The sequence below is a fragment of the Abramis brama genome (assembly GCF_963993115.1).
Source record: "Abramis brama genome assembly, chromosome: 15".
In the NCBI taxonomy this organism is placed as follows: domain Eukaryota; kingdom Metazoa; phylum Chordata; class Actinopteri; order Cypriniformes; family Leuciscidae; genus Abramis; species Abramis brama.
This window is the reverse complement of record NC_139977.1, coordinates 14,156,021-14,176,772: the sequence shown is the minus strand read 5'-3', so window position 1 is coordinate 14,176,772 and position 20,752 is coordinate 14,156,021. Positions and strand designations below refer to the sequence as shown.

General features: G+C 40.5%; 2 protein-coding genes across 2 annotated transcripts; both read right to left on the bottom strand.

The window, feature by feature from the left end:
- Window positions 1-1,068: 1,068 nt before the first annotated feature.
- LOC311097251 (olfactory receptor 8G17-like) lies at window positions 1,069-1,998 on the bottom strand (the record flags this gene model as incomplete). The annotated part of the gene is made up of 1 exon (XM_084136805.1): window positions 1,069-1,998. One exon carries the CDS (start codon window positions 1,996-1,998, stop codon window positions 1,069-1,071), a length of 930 nt encoding a protein of 309 aa, XP_083992931.1.
- Window positions 1,999-18,491: 16,493 nt separating this feature from the next.
- Window positions 18,492-19,421, bottom strand: LOC311097250 (olfactory receptor 8G17-like; the record flags this gene model as incomplete). Its single annotated transcript, XM_084136804.1, has 1 exon — window positions 18,492-19,421. One exon carries the CDS (start codon window positions 19,419-19,421, stop codon window positions 18,492-18,494), a length of 930 nt encoding a protein of 309 aa, XP_083992930.1.
- Between the last annotated feature and the right edge of the window lie 1,331 nt (window positions 19,422-20,752).

Here is a 20,752-nt window from a genome sequence, read left to right as displayed (position 1 = left end):
ATATAGATTTTTTTTTAGTTTATTCAAATAAAAAAAGTAAATACTGAGATTATACCATACATCGCCATTCAGGCCAAAACTCAGATTTCTTTAAATGCTGAATTTTCCATTTTTAAGCAGTAAGCTAATGATACATTATTATCACTGTTAAATGGTTATTTAACAAGTAGCCTACATTCATTCCTGCATTAATAATTCAGTTTGTTTGCACCAACAAACCAGTTTGTTTGCACCAGCTGCCACTGCTACTAAGAGAAACAATGTGAAGTTGGCAGTTTAGTCACTGGTTTGATTTACTGACAATAAACAATTTTGAGACAAAAACATCTGACTGTAGGCCTACATGAATCATTACATATCAGAAATCACTGGACACTGGTGATTTTGGTTAGACATGTACACTTAATCCATACATAACAAATGATCTGTAACAAAGCAATAGTGACACAGTAAAAACTGTTTTACTCACACTCACATCTGTTATTTACCTACTACTACTTGTCATGCTCGAATCAGTGGGCGAGGCTACTGAACTTTAGGGTTTGTGATGTCATCAACCCAGGAAGAAGCTTGTTGTAGTCCCTATGAGCCGTTTGATGTAGTCCTTAAAAATTGATTTCTGTAAAAGAAAATATCTCCATTTGCATCGAACTTTGAGGGTCGTAACTTTGCAGATGTTGTTTATGCTCAAACAACAACATTACAAACTAACTAAAGTTAAAAAAGTGAAATCATAATCAAGGACCCCTTTAAAAAGTCTATTTTTTAAAGTTGCTTTTTGTGCTTGTATAATGAGCCGAAATGTTGTTTATTTCTTGTTATTTATTTTCTTTTTTCCATGTAATATGTGCTTACAACTTAATTTAAATTGGTTTACATTTTAAGTCAACAATTCTCATACAAACACCTGATAAATACTGAAAAGGATTTAAGTACAGAACAAAGTTACAGTGTTTGCAGTGTTACAGTTATTCTTAGCTAAATATTATTAAAATATTAATTTCACATACAATAAATCCTTTAAAATAATATTAATATGTTATGAAGATATATAATCCATTGAGGAATTTACTTTTTTCTCCACCAGTTTTTTACAATCTTTTGTCTTATCTCTTTGGTTTGTAAACCATATACTAAGGGATTTAATCCTGGTGGTACAATGTGAAACATTATACTAGCTAGTTTCCTGCTATCAGAGTATTCAGGAAAACGATGAAGTAAAATAAAAGTGGCTCCAGAAACAAGCATGATTAAATAAACAGTTAAATGAGTGCTGCAGGTTTTAATGGCTTTGCTGTTGAGTGCTTTGTTTTTGCTTCTTATACATAGAGTAGCAATTTTGACATATGTTATAAATATAGATACTGCTGACAGGCAGGCTATAATTATGGTATAAACAACTCCAAACACATTATTAATACTTACATCGTCACAGGACAGTTTAAATAGTGAGGCATTGTCACAGAAAGGGTTTTCAATTTTATACCTACAATGAGACAGACGCAAGGTAAGTCCTATCATAATTGTCACTAAAAGAATGGCCAGGCCCCAAGCAAATGCTGATAGTTTAATAACCATTTTATTGGTCATTATAGTCGTGTATCGCAATGGATTACATATAGCCACATATCTGTCAAAGGCCATGATCATCAGCACATAGTGGCATGCTGCTGTAAATACATGCACAAAATAAGCTTGAATAACACACTCTGCATATGATATATTGCGCTCTGAGGTTTCCCTTAAAATGTCCTGCAGCAAGCGTGGCATAATCACAGTGGTCCCTAGTATATCATTCAGTGGCAAGTTACAGAACAGAAAATGCATTGGGTCATGCAGATTCTTCTCTGTTGAGATCAGAAATATAAGCCCAATGTTTGATACCATTGTAAAGACATAAGCCAAGAGAAGGAGAATGAAAACAGGCTGAGATGACTGAGGTGTAACTTTCAGTCCCTCCACGAGGAGAATGCTGTTTGTGAATGTCAAGTTGTCCATTGGTTGCTGTACACAAAATCTGCAAATATAATAACAAATAGACATTACTAATTACATATACTCTTAAACATATTACCTTACCTCTTTGTGTAAAATGCACATTACAAATTAATAGAATTTCCCTGTTTCATATCCAGCATTTCCCTGTGTATACCAAAACTGCCTATAGGCCAAACTGTGGTATTTTTTTATTTTTTTTATTTTTTTAAATACAGTACATTGCTTGACAAACAAACATATTTTTTTATATATATATTTATAAAACTGTAGATAAACAAAGTCAAAGTCTAATTAGTCAAAATCTAAAATAAATGTATCTAATGTGAAGTAACAATCATCTTCATCAGTATTGAGTTTTACTTTATAAATGTAACTAGTATCTTGCCTCACTCTGCCTACGATCCTCCCAATAATGATTAGGTCAAACAGTACAACTTGTTTTTGCCTTTTAATGTGTGGCTTATATTGTTTTCTGTGATATTGTCATAACCCCTTTGGGGGACAAAAAAACTATTCATAGAATAGGTTGCCATGAGCAGCGAGGCTGCTGATTGTGAGTGTTTATGGCAATAAGTGAAGTTACAACCTGCTAATCCTGCAAAATGATTCATGACCCCATGATACATTTCTTAACTCAAAACCCTATAACACTGTTTTTGTTCCTGGTCAAAAATGACAGGCCTATAAAAAATAGCTTATAAATCACTTGTTATGCAATATCATCACCCAATATTGGATTCAATCTTTTTGTCAACTTGTTCTCTTTCAATTAGTACTGGTTTTATATTTCTATTTGCATCCGATTAATCATAGGCCTCATTTATCTGAGAGTAAGCATCTAATTTCGGTCAAAAATGGCTGGCCATTTAAAGTGAATGGGAGAGACTGAAAATAAGAGAAAAATTTAGTTTTCAGGAGCATGTTCATTATGTTCATGTACACATATGTACATGTGTGCTTGCAAACATATGCATGTGTGGATACATGCATACACACACTACCCAAACACACACACACACACACACACAAACTATTTTGAGTATTACACTCATTCTTTTTCACAGAGAGAAACTTGATCCAACCCTGAACTGCATCTAATATATCTGACACACACACACACACACACACACACACGTATGCGCAAACTGTATTTAGTCCGCAGTGACCCTGTTTCATAAGAATCTTTCATGTTCTTTGTTTCATCACAGTTTTCAAACAAAATATTATGACATTTTGTTTTGGGACTAAAATGTACAAATATAGATGATATAGCACAGACACATATAAATGCTTCATAGTGTCTTGCTTGTCTTTCTTTTCTAGCAGCACAATGGCGAAGTGCATGATGTTCTTCATCAGGATCATTGATCGAGACACTAGTGAGGAGGACGCGATGCAGGATGCACATGGAGGCACCTAGCCAACGCGAAAGCTGCCGGTGGCATAACTCTGGCGTTGACGTCAACGGCGCTGGAGGAACTCAGGGCTTCTCGGGGAAGCTCACCTGAGGAGAATATTGCACGTATCCAGTCTGAGGAGTAGAATGGTGAGCAAGCGAAGACACCTGAGCAGATCCTAGTACCGTCTAGTTGAAGCGAGTACACAAGAGGACACTGGCTCCACTCAGAGATTGTAGAATCTCGTGAATGTGTTGGGTGTCGCCCAGCCTGCAGCTGTTAGCGAGGCGCCATGCGCTAGAGCCCCATTCTCCGGGTGGAGTGTGCCTTCACACCAAGGGGGCATGGTCGACCTTGCTGCTGGTATGCCAAAGCAATGGCGTCCACTATCCAGTGAGACAACCTTTGCTTGGAGAGAGCCTTTCCCTTCAGCTTCCCACCATAACAGACAGGTCTGAGGTCCTGAAACACTGCGTTCTGTCTACGTAAGCACGGAGGGCGCATACTGGACAGAGCAGTGCCAAGGCTGGGTCTGCCTCCTCCAAGGGCAGTGCTTGCAGTTTCACCACCTGGTCTCGAAAGAGAGTGGTGGGAACCTTGGACACATATCCAGGCTGGGGTCTCAGGATCACATGAGAATAGGTCGGCCCGAACTCCAGGCACGCTTCGTCAACCAAAAATGCCTGCAGGTCCCCTACCCTCTTGATGGAGGCCAATGCAACCAGGAGCGCTGTCTTCATTGAAACAAACTTAAAACTTAAGCTCCACTGATTGCAGAGCACTCTGCAGGGCATTTAGAACTACTGAGAGGTACGAGAGGAAGGCGAGGCGGATTCAGTCTCCTCAGGAACCTGATGACCAGGACGTGCTTCCCCACAGACTTATCCTCAACTGCATCATGATGTGCGGCGATAGCGGCAACATACACTTTGAGGGTGGAGGGAGACAGCCTTCAGTCCAATCCTTCTTGCAGGAAGTAAAGCACGATACTGATCGGTATCGATTTTCTTTGGTCTTCTCTGCGAGAAGAGCACCAGGTGAGGTTCCACTTCAACACGTAGGCATCATGGACATCATGGTCCCATGGACGATGCTCTAGCAGAAGTAATGTTAGCTACCACCGGTGGTGGTAGGGTACTCAAACCTGCCTCGTCCCGTCCATGAGCCAAACGTGGAGGTTGCACAGAACGGGACGAGGGTGCCATAGGGTGCCCGTCTCTGAGAAAGGAGGTCCTTCCTCAGAGGATTTGGCCAGGGAGGTGCTGTTGCGAGGAGTACTAGTTCAGAGAACCAGGTCCGGGTGGGCCAATGAGGCGCAACCAGAATGACCTGCTCCTCGTCCTCCCTGATCTTGAACAGGGTCTGCGAGTTGTGACATACGGCGGGAGCGTAGACCATCTTGTCAGTTAATGAATGCTACTGTCGCGGTATTGTCTGAGCGGACTTGTACGTGCTGGTTCTTGAACAACGCACGGAAGCGGTGTAGAGCCAGACGTACCACCAGCAACTCGAGGCAATTGACATGCCAAAGGTGCTGGGGTCCTGTCCAGGAGCCCGTGGTAGCATGTCCATTGCACATGGCACCCCAGCCCGTGGTGGAGGCATCTGTTGAGACAACAACATGCCTGGAAACTCGTTCTAAGGGCACTCCGGCCTGTAGAAAGCTGAGGTTCATCCACGGGGTGAAGGTCTGCTGTGTTGCCATTCCCACCTCGGGACTCGATCGCGAAGCCAGAGCTGAAGCGGTCTCATATGAAGCAATCCGAGCGGCGTGGCTGCGGCTGTGGATGCCATATGCCCCAGGAGCCTCTGAAATAACTTCAGGGAAACCGCACTCTTGCCCTCGAACTGTCTCAGGCAAGTCAGCAGTGACTGCGCACGCGTGCTCACTCGTAAGCTGCACACACATGGCGACCGAGTCGATTTCCATACCGAGAAAAGAGATCCTCTGCACAGGGGAGAGTTTGCTCTTATCCCAGTTGACCCGAAGACCCAGACGGGATAGATGCTGGAGCACTAGGTTCCTGTGTTCACAAACCTGGTCTCGAGAGTGAGCTAGGATCAGCCAGTCGTCGAGATAGTTCAGGATGCGAACCCCGTTTTGCCGTAGCGGCACAAGGACTGCCTCAATGACTTTTGTGAAGACGCGAGGAGACAGGGCTAGCCTGAATGGGAGAACCGCGCACTGATATGCCCGCCCATCGAAAGCAAACAGCAGAAACGGTCTGTGTTGAGGAATAATGGAGAGATGAAAGTAGGCATTCTTTTAGGTCGATCGCTGCCAACCAATCCTGTGGCCGCACACATTCGAAAATGCGTTTGGCCGTGAGCATCTTGAACGGAAGCCTGTGGAGTGATCGGTTCAAGAAGCACTAGAATATTCTGGACCTGGCCCACCCCGCCCTCGGGAACTGATGGGACCTAGGGAGAGGGACAGGTCGAGGGGAAGAAGTAGAGGGAGGGGGAGAAAATAAAGGGGAGTGAGAGAGACAGCTGGAAGGGTTCCGCCGACCCTTGGGCACGCCACCCTCTGGTCCTCCGCCAGTTGAATGGTTGAGTCCAGCGATGCTGGGCAGTGGCACTGAACCCACTCTGCAGTCTTCCTGGGCAGAAGAGTTATGAACTGTTCCAGTACCACGCGGTTGATGATCTGCTCCACGTCGCTTCCCTCAGCCAACAGCCAGCTCTGTAACCTCTCGTGGTCCTCCTGTTGTGCCTGGACAATCACCTGGAAGCAACGCTCCCAGTAACGCCTTGTTCTTGATGGATGACCTCCACAAACAGCAAACCTGGCGAAGATTGCATGATAGCGGCGGCTTTCCTTCTTCCTTCCCGGGTTTCGGCACCAGTGTAACGAGTTCAATAATAAGGAAGTGTGGAATATCAAATTTAATTTACTCTTTAATGCAAGTCAGCTTTAAGTCAGCTGTCTAAACCTTGTAATAGTCAGGGGTTTTGTTAGTCTTTGATCTTCCCACTAAGTGTTGAACTGTGTGTGAAGGTTACATAGTCTTAGCTCTCGTGACCATTTGTTGTTTATATATGTGAATGTTACAAAGTCTTCGTTCTCGTGACCATTTGTTGTTTATACCTTTTGGGGAAGTCTTTAATCTTTCCTACTCAGAGTTGAACTATATGTGAATGTTACAAAGTCTTCGTTCTCGTGACCATGTGTTATTTATACAATTTGGGGGGTACCATCAGCTCAGTTGGGGGTAATTGCCTCTATTGTTTTTAGCAGTAGTCATCCCTAAAGGCTGTGTATAAGTTCAGCACCTTTAGGGACAGCCCACAAAAATGCCTATAAAGAAACCATGTAAAGTTACGTTAGTCAGACTGATTTGGGAAGAACTGCAGCCGCGTCAACGCGAAGTCCTCAATAAAGAATAACTTTGTTTGAACGTGATCCCCAACGTCTCCTGGTCTCTTGCTTCGACGAAGAAAAAGTTTTCAACAATTTGGTGCCGTGACCCGGATAGAGTTCCAGCTTCTTCACCTGAATCCAGATTGAAACAGCAAGCTCAACAAAAGATCTGCTTTCCAGACTGCATCTTTTGGAATCCAGAGCGAAACCTCTAGCTAAACAAAGACTGCCAGACTGAATCTTTCCAGCTTCCTCCAGATTGAAAACTTCAAGCTCAAACAAAGATCTGCTTTCCAGACTGCATCTTTTGGAATGCAGAGCGAAACTTCCAGCTGAACAAAGATTTCCAGTCTGAATCTTCTTTTACAACCAAGGGTTGGTGAGTGCTACTCTATTCAAAAGAACCTTTAAAGACCAGTACAAGTTTGAAATCCTCTGCGCCGTTCAGAGAAGTAGTTAACAGACAGCTGCAGGGTTTTGTTAACTAAGTTTATCCTCTAAAAAGTTTTTTTTTGAGATGAAATTGCATTATCCTCTACATTGCTAGAGAAGGTTTATCCTCTGTAAAGTTAGTGAAGATTTATCCTCCGCTTTATCAGGGACGGTTAGCATTAGTGCTAATATTTTGGTTTATCCTTTGCTTCAGGCAGAGAAGAATTAGCTTTATGTGCTAGTTATTTCTGTTGATCCTCTGTTCTTGTAGGCAGGGAAGATTTTAGCGTAAAGTGCTAGTAATTTGTGTTATCCTTTGCTCTGGGCAAGGAAGGTTAACAATAGCTGATGTGTTAACAAGTGTACCCTCTGTGTAGACACTAGAGAGAAGTTTTAGTGTTTTTGATTGTGTGGTAACAAAGAAAACTCACAAAAATGTTTAGGAAAAATCCCAGACTGATCCCCACTACTGAAAAAGGTGGCCGTGCAGCTCCATTGTGGTCAGAAAGCGAATTTAAAACATTGTTGGGAGAACAAATGGACTCTATAGTGACGAAGTCCGTCAGATTGGATTTGACAAAGAAATATGAGATTCATCCAGACAAAGCATGGTCGATGGAAGATTGTAAAAAGGTACTAGGAGCAAGTGTTCGCAAGAACAAAGTCAAAGCCATTATTTGTTGCCACAGAGAATTTGTTTTAGCAATAGCTACAGAACAGTCTAAACGCAACTCAGAGCTAGAGAAACAGAACAATGAGCTCCGTGCTAGAATATCTTCTTTGACTAAGAAATTACACCGCAACAAAGATGCAGAAAAAACTGATGAGGGAGAATTTAGTCAGCCGGATAACATTTATCCTGACTTAAAAGCTTTCTTTGAAAAAGATGTAGCCATCCAATCAGTAACTGATAAGCCAGTAGATTCAGTGAAGGTGTGTGGCGCTAGGAGAAGGTCTCAGGGAATTGAGGTAACTGAAAGTGTTCCTCCCAATTCTTCTGTTGTCCAAATACAAGCTGTTGCCAAAGCTCTAGGACCGAAAGATATCGAGAGACTATCCCAGAGTTTACCTTCAGCACGCACAGAATTTTCTGAATTTAGAAGGGCATTGGTCAGTAAAATGCGTCTTTATGACATGTCGTTGCCAGAAGTTACACAGCTGATGTCACAAATTCTAACTGAATCTGAATTCAACAGTTTTGAGTCTGCTGTTACGTCTGAACTACAACATGCCAGTAAAGGCGATTTGAGAGAAGGTGTTTTGAAAATCCTAAAGAATCTCTTAGGACCCAAAATAGATTGGTCGAAAGTTACTAGATGTGCACAAAAGAAAGGAGAGACTATAAGTGAATACACTGAAAGATTTTGTCAAGCAGCTGCCACGTACAGTGGAATAGTGGAGGATTCTGAAAGTGTACTAGATGATAGAGGAGCTCTAATCCGTATTTGGGCAGATGGTCTTATAGCTGAGTACAGATCAGCCTTGCCATTCCTACATGTTACATGGGCTAACGGAACTCTCAGAAGTAACCTAGACAGGTTAGCTACATGGGAAAGGGATGCTGATGTTAAAACCCAAGTGAGAATAGCAGCAGCTACGTTTAACCCAACAAAACAAGACAATAGATGGACTAAAAAAGAAAGCACATGCCACTACTGTGGAAAATTAGGGCATTTGGAGAAAGAATGTAGGAAGAAGTTGCAAGATAATAAAAGAAATAGAATGCATAATTCTGCTCCTTCTCAGCCGGCTTACAACCCTGATGTAGTTCCGCAAGTGTCCACTGAAACTTTAGGACAGCTCGTTCAGGCTCTTCTAAGAGCACAACAAGACCAGGAAAAAAACTAATTGTTGGGGCTGTGAGTAGCTACCTTTCCCCTGTAATCCATCATAATGACAAAAGAATTTTTGTGAAAGGTAGCATAAAAGAAAAAGAGATTGACTTTTTGCTTGATACAGGTGCAGAGATTACGATAATTCCTACAAAATTGGCTAAAGGTTTAGACATCCCGTACAAGAAAACCAAACTTTCTTTAACTGGCGTAATAGGTGAAGATTCTGTTTTGTATGAAACCCCGCCCATAGAGGTACAATTTGGCCCGAAAACTCTGACGACAAAATTGCTATGTGCTCCATTGAATACAGGTGCAATTTTAGGCATGGATCTCCTGAGACAAGTACATCTAACTTTAGACATGTCCTCAGAATCTGCTAGCATTAAAATTTCCTCAGCACACGTTTCTACCAATAATGCAATCCCTCCAGAGTATGCTTTCTTACTGAATCATCCAATTTGGGCTAATGACAAGGATGATTGTGGTTTATTGACAGGTGTAGAACCAGTCAAACTGACAGGAACTCCACCCCCGGTTACCAAACAGTATCCGATCAGTAAGGAAGCCATACAGGGAATCAAACCTATTGTAGAAAAGTTGCTGACGCAAGGAGTGCTAGTTAAAACCAACAGTCCCTGTAACTCACCCATATGGCCAATCAAGAAATCCAATGGGACATGGAGACTTACAATAGACTACAGAGTAGCCAATAAAAACATTGATAAAATCACCCCGCTAGTGGCAGATCCATCTACAATTTGTAATGGCTTACCATTAGATTGTAAGATTTTTTCAGTAATTGATATGTCTAATGGATTCTTTTCTGTACCATTGCACTCTGACAGCCAGCCATGGTTAGCTTTCACAGTTGACCATGAACAATATCAGTGGACCCGATTGGCCCAGGGATTTCAAAACTCCCCGACCATATACCATCAGGCTGTCAGACGTGATTTGTGTGACCCAGAATGTCCAGTAAAACAGTCCACTATGATCCAATATGTCGATGATATTTTGATTGCCTCAACAGATCACGAGGTACATAAAACTGAATTGGCAGCATTATTGGACTATTTGCATAAAAAAGGACACAAATGCAGCTTTCACAAAGCTCAAATTGCTAAAAAGCAAGTCACATTTCTGGGTCAAACAATTGGTGCAGGAAATAGATCTATTACACAGGATCGAGCGGCTTCAGTCAAAGCCATACCTCCGCCTACTACCATTAAAACACTACGCTCATTTTTAGGAACAGCAGGTTACTGTAGACCGTGGATTGAAGAATATGCCTCGATTGCTCAGCCTCTCTATGACTTGTTGAAAGGCCATGGTAAAGATTCAGATATTGTTTGTATGGAAGAACTTCACCTCAAAGCATTCAATGATTTGAAAAGAGCACTATGTCAAGCCCCAGCATTAGGAATTGCTCAATCTGATAGACCCTTTGTGCTTTATGTCCATGAACACTTGGGCTTTATGACTGCATGCCTAATGCAAGATCATGGGGGAAGTTTACGTCCAATTCATTACTATTCGGGTAAACTTGACATAGTAGCTCAAGGTATGGGACCATGCCTCAGAGCAGTACAGGCAGTTCATCTAGCGCTTCAGGCTTCATCAGTAATGGTGTTAGGTCAGACTGTAAATGTAAAATGCCCTCACGCAGTGTCCGCACTAATGAATCAAGCAAAAGTCACTTCTGTCACTTCCTCTCGTTGGGGAAATTGGTTGACTACTCTCACAGCCCCGAACATTATTTTACAGCGTGCACCAGTCACGAACCCCTCAACATGTATGATGTCTGCAATGACTGAAGTTGTGTTAGAGGATGAAGGCGAAATGACTCATGATTGTGTTACGCTTACATACGCAGCGACAAGTGAAATAGCAGAAACTCCCATAGAGAATGCAGAATTTGAGTTGTTTGTTGATGGTTCAGCTCAAGTAATTGAAGGGAACAGACGAGCAGGTTATGCAGTAACGTCCACCACTGAGGTGGTAGCTTCAGGTCGTCTTCCAGATCATTTTTCAGCTCAGGCTGCAGAATTGGTAGCTTTAACTAGAGCATGCACACTAGCTTCAGGATCAGTTGCAAATATCTACACAGATTCCAGGTATGCTTTTGGGGTTATTCATGATTTTGGTGTCATTTGGCAAAGCAGACAGTTTCTAACTTCTGCTGGATCCCCCATTAAGCATGCTGAATTAGTGAAAGATCTTATGTTTGCCATGAAACTTCCAAAGAAATTAGCGGTGATCAAAGTGAAAGCACATCTCACAACTAACACTACAGAAGCTAAAGGTAATGCTCTTGCAGATATAGCAGCTAAACAGGCTTGTTTCTATGTAACTGTACAAGTGTGTTCAGGTAGTACAGCACAGAAGACAATTCTGCCTCCTGAATCTATCATTGATTTGTACAAAGATGTTCCTCTATATGAAGCATGGACATGGTTAGACAAAGGAGCCACCGTTGATTCATCTGGCTGCTGGACCAAAGGGGGGAAGTATGTTGCTCCCGAATCACTGCTGCCATATTTGGCTCAACAAATACACAATTTGGGTCACAGTGGTCCAGCAACGATAAATCACAGGTTCTCAAACCAATGGTGGAATCCAAAATTCAGACAGGTAGCCACAGAAACAGCCAAAAGGTGTGTTACATGTCAGAAAAATAATGATGTACCAGCAGCCATTACACCAGCAGCACATACCCCAGCTCCACCAGGACCATTCCGTCATTTGCAAGTTGATTACATATCGTTGCCTCGTTGTAAGGGAAAAACTGACGTTTTGGTAGTAATAGACAAATTCTCAAGATGGCTAGAAGCTTATCCAACAGGGCGTGCTACAGCTGCACATACCGCTAAATGTCTTGTCACTGATTTCATTCCCAGATGGGGATTACCAGATTGCATTGACTCAGATCAAGGTACGCACTTTACAGGACAGGTTGTCAAGGAGGTGTCCAGAATGTTGAAGGTTAAGTGGAATCTGCACTGTCCCTACAGGCCACAAGCATCAGGACAGGTTGAACGATCAAACAGAACAATCAAAATCAGGTTAAGCAAAATGCATCAGGAAGGAGTACCATGGGTTGAAGCGCTGCCAGCAGTACTGTGTAGTATGAGAGCATCACCTAACAGAACAGTAGGACTGAGTCCTCATGAGATTATTACTGGACGCCCAATGCAAATGCCAGGTGTGATTGATCTTAGAAATGCTGATGTACACATTGCCTCAGATGCCCTGATCGCTTACTGTGAAAACCTCACAAAGGCAGTACAGAGTGCCAAAGCGAGAGTTGAGTCTTGTTGGCAGACTCCACCAGAAGGTGGACACACAATCGTCCCAGGTCAATGGGTCATGATAAAGTCATTCAAAAACAAACCATTAGAGCCTAAGTGGCAAGGACCACATCAAGTTATGTTGATTACAGCAGCTGCAGTATTGTGTCAGGGAAGGAAAACCTGGACTCATGTTTCACACTGTAAAGTTGTTCCTCCACCAACAGGGATAGGATAGGACACACGGTTCAGTGAGGGCCCTGGAAAGAACTGACGCAACAGGCGTCGGGGGCCAATCCAGGGTGAAGACAACCTCATAGGCCTTCCCCATTTTTTTTTTTTAGTCCATCCTTACCTCACTGGTCTTTAGGTGTCGCCTAAAATAAGAAACAGGGAAAGACGGAACAACAATAGCAGACTAAGATTGAACAGAGGATAAAACCCTAATGTTTGCAGTCTTTATGACAAATACTGTTACAACCCTAGTGTTTGAAGAAATACTGCTCTGTTTTGTTTTTGTTTTTGTTTTTTTGTTTTCTCTTTTGTTTTGTTTTTCTCTTTCTTACTCTGTGCAGATATCACTTGATGGCTGTCCAGAGATCCATATGCAACAACCTCTTTATCTGCGTATGAAGCGACAACATCCCAAAGACAATTTGACCCACTGCCGAACGAACTAAAAATAAAAATACACAACGCAGAGATATACATACGGAACCTTCAGTCATCCCAGTCACCAACATGATCAAGATTGTCGTACTACTACTAACCATCATGGACATCACACAAAGTGCGGACTCCAGAGACAACATATTCCTAGAGCTGATGAATATGTCAAGAAACGCTTTGTTTGCTGGAAAGAATGTTTGCATGCCACACGCACCTTCAGTAGGAGCAGGAATCCCATGGGTAGCGCACCCTATCTCCAAATGTGACACATGTACCTTATTCGATCATCATACCAGTGGATTATACAACAAGGAGACATGTCACAATGTAACCATTCCTCCAGTTTCACAGTGTTGCATTCCTGGACTACCATCCTGCAACCTAACTTCAGCTACTCCCATCATGACAGATCTACTCCTGCCAATGATGTTCCACTGGTGCATAGAAAATTATGCTCCAGCATCGACTCCACTGGGTGAAATTCCTCGTGAACGTTGCAGTTTTGTGATTGAAAGAGGAACAGATGAGTCCCATGTGTACGTCACTACTACAGAAATGAAACAGGAAAATGATTTAAACGAGTGTCTCTCCAGGAACCCATCCCTACCGAAACTTTTTGCAATAAATCAGTTGTGTATGATTCCTCCACCAACTGGCACTTTTTGGTTATGTGGAACTTCTGTCTACAGCATCCTACCCAGCCAATTCGACGGCAGGTGCACCCTGGTGTATGTTCTGCCAGCTATCAGAGAAAATACACACTCCACCCCAAGCTCTCCACAGTTACATAATTCAGCTCCTTCTACCAACAAAGATGGCTGCATTGCAGGACTCACTTGTGTTCAAACGTGGTGGTCAAGAACTCTTGGAGCATTAATCCCATCGTATGGTGTCATGCAGGCTCTCGATCAAGTCAGAAGCCTGTCGGATTCTGTACAGAAATTGGCCAATGATACAGTTTTGGCCCTGGGGAACATTACGAACACTCTCGCTTCACACAAGATAATGATCTTACAGAACAGAGTGGCCTTGGATTACATTCTTGCAACACAAGGAGGGGCCTGCACCATTATCGGACCTGAATGCTGCACTGGGTTAATGGATCCAACCGAGAATTTGAACAAAATCCAACAAGACATTCTTGATCTTTCAACAAAATTACACCAGATGACTGGAGACAATTCTTCATGGTTCGGAAACTTGATTGGTAAACCCTGGCTGTGGATTAAAGAAATAGCAATTCTGCTGTTATTTCTCCTATTGGCGTTCTACCTATGCTTCCACAGTATCAAGTGTTTCATTCAACAAATGACTCACACCTCACACGAGAAAATGACTGGTCCAACCATAAAAGAATATTACCCGTAAGACTTCACGGACCCTAAGTGCATGTTTGTTTCTGTGTCAACATGCAATTACAGAAAATCAACACAGAACATATGTCATGTGCCTGTAACTTTTTCAAGTTACAAGAATTAACTTTTAAGTGTTTAAATTTGTATTTTGTGAGAGTTATTTTAAGAACTCTCTAAGAGGGGACTGTGGAATATCAAATTTAATTTACTCTTTAATGCAAGTCAGCTTTAAGTCAGCTGTCTAAACCTTGTAATAGTCAGGGGTTTTGTTAGTCTTTGATCTTCCCACTAAGTGTTGAACTGTGTGTGAAGGTTACATAGTCTTAGCTCTCGTGACCATTTGTTGTTTATATATGTGAATGTTACAAAGTCTTCGTTCTCGTGACCATTTGTTGTTTATACCTTTTGGGGAAGTCTTTAATCTTTCCTACTCAGAGTTGAACTATATGTGAATGTTACAAAGTCTTCGTTCTCGTGACCATGTGTTATTTATACAATTTGGGGGGTACCATCAGCTCAGTTGGGGGTAATTGCCTCTATTGTTTTTAGCAGTAGTCATCCCTAAAGGCTGTGTATAAGTTCAGCACCTTTAGGGACAGCCCACAAAAATGCCTATAAAGAAACCATGTAAAGTTACGTTAGTCAGACTGATTTGGGAAGAACTGCAGCCGCGTCAACGCAAAGTCCTCAATAAAGAATAACTTTGTTTGAACGTGATCCCCAACGTCTCCTGGTCTCTTGCTTCGACGAAGAAAAAGTTTTCAACAGAAGGAAGAGGACAGGGTCGGCTTAACTGAGATTTGTGCTTTATTCTCTTTTTCCACAATCAAAACAAAAGTCACTCGTTTCAGCCCCTCAATATACTCAGTCCAACAGAATAAATGATACTGCTCTCCAGAGTTGATGTAGTGTTTACTTTAGCTTTTGTAAGCTCTCTTGCTTTTGTAAGACATTTCACCGCCGCTAAGGAATATTATCCATGATTTTGTGATCGATTACTGTTTGTATTACCATATTTTTCTTACAAATATGATTAAATGGTGGATAACATTGTATCTATAATTAAAAAAAACAAAAACAAACATAAAACTGTGAAATCCGTGCTTGCAAAGTCCTTGCTTGAAATCCATTCAGCACAATCATCTTGTTTGTTAAAATTGTAAGAGTCTGAATCGGGCTCAAAATGGTTTGAAATTGACGCCATTGTTAATATTTGCATCTGAGTAGAGCTTGCGGTTATGAAGGGCCGTGACATTTCCCGAACAAGCGCTTAAGTGCTGCCAATCACAACAACACACTGGGCCAGCTAACAAATCACAAGACATTTCGTATTTCGAAAGGAGGGGCTTCATCGGACAATGACACGGTCATAAAAATGCATTGGTCCCAGACACGAATTTCCGCTTCCCTGCCGGCATTTCAGCGTTGATTCACTGGTGAATCAACATCAGGGACCAAGGTTGAATCATTGAATTATGTTTCGATTTTGCAAATTGAATCAACATTGATTTTGCGACGTTGTTTCACCATTGATATTGTGACGTTGTTTCATTGTTGATGTTGTGACGTTGTTTCACCGTTGATGTTGTGATGTTGTTTCACCGTCTCTTCTTTAAATATGGGTGAATAAAGGTTGTATGTCGAGGTTGAACCAACGTTGAATTATGCTTCGGTTTTGCAAACAGAAACGCGTCACTCACCTGCGTCTCGATTGCAACCATAATGACACAAAATCATGTCGCTGATTTTGATCTCACTAAATCTGGCGGCCACGCCAGAGTGTGACCCACGGAAACCAGCGCGTGGCGGTTCTACAAAACAGCAATCTCATTGTGGCGAGCAGGCCGAGGGCCATGGGAGAATGTGGCCTCAATTGGCCTTGTCTCCATGTGGCCTCAAGTGGCCTAGTCTCCATGTGGCCTATTGCATCCTTCCCCTCTTGGTCTATTATTTCACTCTCTCACATTTCCCTTGCTTTCCGCTCATGACTTTATACAGCATCCTTACAGCTCTCAGTGTTTTCTCATACACAGCGGAAGTGGTCTCTTCTAACGATTAAGCGTCATGGCCTATGAGGCCTTTATTCCGATTCTGCGATTTTACTCCAGCTTCGATATTTGACCACTGTTTATGATTAAACTGATTTGCAGTAACATTAATTTCTTAATTTATACCAGAAGTGCAAAATAATTAATCTGTAACGATCGTTATTTTGAATAGAAACTATCACTCACACAACATTCATTCACGTCTTCTCCGGTTTATTTGTGTTCAAATACATGCAATATACAGCATCTGCCAGGACTATTAGTCCAATGGTGCGCATATTTGGAGAAATAATGATTAATTATCACACGTTCGAAAAATATTTCGTTATACAGAATAACATTTCTATTCATTTTCCACTGAATTATGCGATCTGAAGAGCTCAAACAGCGATCAGAGCTAGATATGGGTCTCCTCTTCCTGATTTGCGTCAGATATGACATCAGAGCTCTATCATTAGGCTTGTTCGACTTGAACCAGCGCTGCACAGACCAATCGGTGAATGACATCAAAATACCGCGAGAGCGAATAGAGAGTAGACGGCTCCTTATGCTTTTGATTTGCTCTCGCGGTACTTTGATGTCATAAACCGATCGGTCTGTGCAGCGCCGGTTCAAGTCGAAAAAGCCTATTTGCTGTACAGCTGTCAATCATCTCACGTGGTTCAAAGTGACCATAATCCTGCCTCTTCTGCATGACGCGTCTTGTGTACACTTCCTCATTCTGGACATCCGTGATAACAAAGCGAAAGTGACATCTCTTCACCTGAAACAAGAAGCTAATAAATGCACGATTGAAGTATATGTGGTTTGTGTGTGATTTTCGTGCGATTTGGGGTATTTTTATATGAATAAAGAATAAAGGTAAAGGTAAGCATAGCCCATAGCTTCATATAAAATGCTAAATATAACATATTTCAAAATCATTTTTTGACTTGAAACCATTTTAAACCGCGACCAGAATATGATACAAATACTCAATGGTGTTTTAAAGTGAGCTTTAAGTAAAAGTGTAATATTAATCAATTAAATTGTGTCATGTAGCTTGAGGCTACTTGTTGTGCTAATGTACCTGCTGCAGGAGCTATTCTATTTCATACAATATTTTTTTTTAAAAGAATTCGCATTTAAAGTTCCAAGAATAGTTTTTTTTTTTTTTTTTTCTAACAAGACTTAAAATAATAGGTGGATTATTCATGTATAGTGGGAGTACATGGTGTCAATGGCCAAGCATTATGCCAGAAGAAAGTATGGCTGATTTCAAACAAAAGAATAAGGATAAAAGAATAATGAAGATTAAGTCTCATACCGGCAGAGTATGGCCGATTTAAATGAAAAGAACATGAATGGGGCCAGTTCTCCTCGCTAGACATTAGTCAAAGACTGTAAATGGGTGTTTACAGGGCAATAAAATATTTGATGAGAATCTTATTAGCCTTCTCTAAAACTTCTCCAAAGTCTCCCCTGACATGGTCTCACAATAGGCATCATAAAACGCATAATTTTTGAGATATCATCCTCAGATTTGAAATGAAGCATGACCACAATTGTGGCTACACTTTAGTTGTGGTTATAAGTTGCAATCCTACATTCACATAATATTTTTATACATTTAATAAATATATTATTAATATTTGTTGTTTTTGTTTTTATGTTTGAGCTTATATATCTCAATATTAATAACAGTCTGATTAATTTTGAGTCTTGAACTGTAAACTCTTAAGGGTTGGCTTTCTAAATATATGTTGGTTATGTGTCTATTCAGAATTACTTATGAGCAGCAACCTTTTAATTTTGGGTATGTCATGTTTGCATCACTTGCCAAAATTGAGGCTGACTTGTAAGGGGTTTTTTAAAGTTGCTTTTTGTGCTTGTAATGAGCCAAATGTAGTTTATTTCTTGTCGTTTATTTTCTTTTTTTTCCAGGTAATATGTGCTTACAACTTAATTTAAATTAGTTTACATTTTAAGTCAACAATTCTCATACAAACACCTGATAAATACTGAAAAGGATTTGAGTACAGAACAAAGTTACAGTGTTTGCAGTGTTACAGTTATTCTTAGCTAAATATTACCTATGCTATGAAAATATATAATCCATTGAAGAATTCACTTTTTTCTCCACCAGTTTTTTACAATCTTTTGTCTTATCTCTTTGGTTTGTAAACCATATACTAAGGGATTTAATCCTGATGGTACAATGTGAAACATTATACTAGCTAGTTTCCTGCTATCAGAATATTCAGGAAAACGATGAAGTAAAATAAAAGTGGCTCCAGAAACAAACATGATTAAATAAACAGCTAAATGAGTGCTGCAGGTTTTTATGGCTTTGCTGTTAAGTGCTTTGTTTTTGCTGGTTATGCATACAGTAGCAATCTTGACATATGTAATGAATATACACAGCGCTGACAGACTGAGTACAATGACAGTATAAACAAGTCCATACACATTATTTATGACCACATTTTCACAGGACAGTTTAAACAGCGAGGCATTGTCACAGAAAGGGTTTTCAATTTTATACCTACAATGAGAGAGACGCAAGGTAAGTCCTATCATAATTGTCACTAAAAGAATGGCCAGGCCCCAAGCAAATGCTGATAGTTTAATAACCATTTTATTGGTCATTATAGTCGTGTATCGCAATGGATTACATATAGCCACATATCTGTCAAAGGCCATGATCATCAGCACATAGTGGCATGCTGCTGTAAATACATGCACAAAATAAGCTTGAATAACACACTCTGCATATGATATATTGCGCTCTGAGGTTTCCCTTAAAATGTCCTGCAGCAAGCGTGGCATAATGACAGTGGTCCCTAATATATCATTCAGAGGCAAGTTACAGAACAGAAAATGCATTGGGTCATGCAGATTCTTCTCTGTTGAGATCAGAAATATAAGTCCAATGTTTGATACCATTGTAAAGACATAAGCCAAGAGAAGGAGAATGAAAACAGGCTGAGATGACTGAGGTGTAACTTTCAGTCCCTCCACGAGGAGAATGCTGTTTGTGAATGTCAAGTTGTCCATTGGTTGCTGTACACAAAATCTGCAAACATAATAACAAATAGACATTACTAATTACATATACTCTTAAACATATTACCTTACCTCTTTGTGTAAAATGCACATTACAAATTAATAGAACTTCCCTGTTTCATATCCAGCATTTTCCTGTGCATGCTCATGTGTAAAACTTCATAGGTCTATATACTGTGGTATTTTTTTTTTTTTTTTAAATGAAATACAGTACATTGCTTAACACACAAACACACACATATACATATATATATATATATATATATATATATATATATATATATATATATATATATATACATACATACATAAAATTTGTCTAATGTGAAGTAACAACCATTTTTATCAGTATTGAGATTTGCTTTATAAATGTAACAGTAGCATCTTGCCTCACCCTGTCTACGATCCTCCCAATAATTAGGTCAAACAGTACGACTTGTTTTTGCCTTTTAATGTGTGGCTTATATTGTTTTCTGTGACATTGTCATAACCCCTTTGGGAAAAAAGAAAAAAAAAATCTATTCATAGAATACGTTGCAATGAGCAGCTAGGCTGCTGATTGTGAGTTTTTATTGCAATAAGTGAAGTTACACTTATCCTAATCCTGCAAAATGATTCATGACCCCCTGATCCATTTCTTAAAATTAAATTTTGGCAGATACCTATGTGTACCTATGTCTATATGTAACACATTTTGAGGATGTAATGTTTTTTTTTATTCCGGGTTTTTTTCCCAGCATTTTAAAGTGGTGAAATCAGGACAGAACATATAAAGCCAAATGTGAAGCTTATTAAAATAATATGAGGAATGAAGCGTTTGCACTAGTAAATAACGGGAGGTGTTTCCCATGAGTATCTATATTTATAGTTCAAATGAAAACTAAAAACTACACTAACACAAACAAGATGCTAGATCCAGGCAATGTGAAAACTGGCAGGGTCAAACACAAGCAATCAGTCCAAGGCTGTAAATTCACAACAAATTTAAAAGGCAGAGTAATCTGAAAAAGCAGGTGAAACACAAAACTGTTAGAAATTTCTTGTAATTTTACAGGAAATTCCTGGCTAATAGTTGCCGTAAATTTACTGTAAACAGTATACAGGACTGTTATTGTAAAATAACTACAACAAGGTACTGTACTTTTCCTGTAATTTCACAGGATAGAATACTGTAAATATTACAGCAAAATTTTATATTTACGGCAACTTAGTAGCCAGGAATTTCCTGTAATTTTAGGGATTTCCTGTAATTTCACAGGACAGAATATTGTAAATATTACAATTAAATGTTGTAACTTGGTTAAATGTCCTCTTCCAGACTT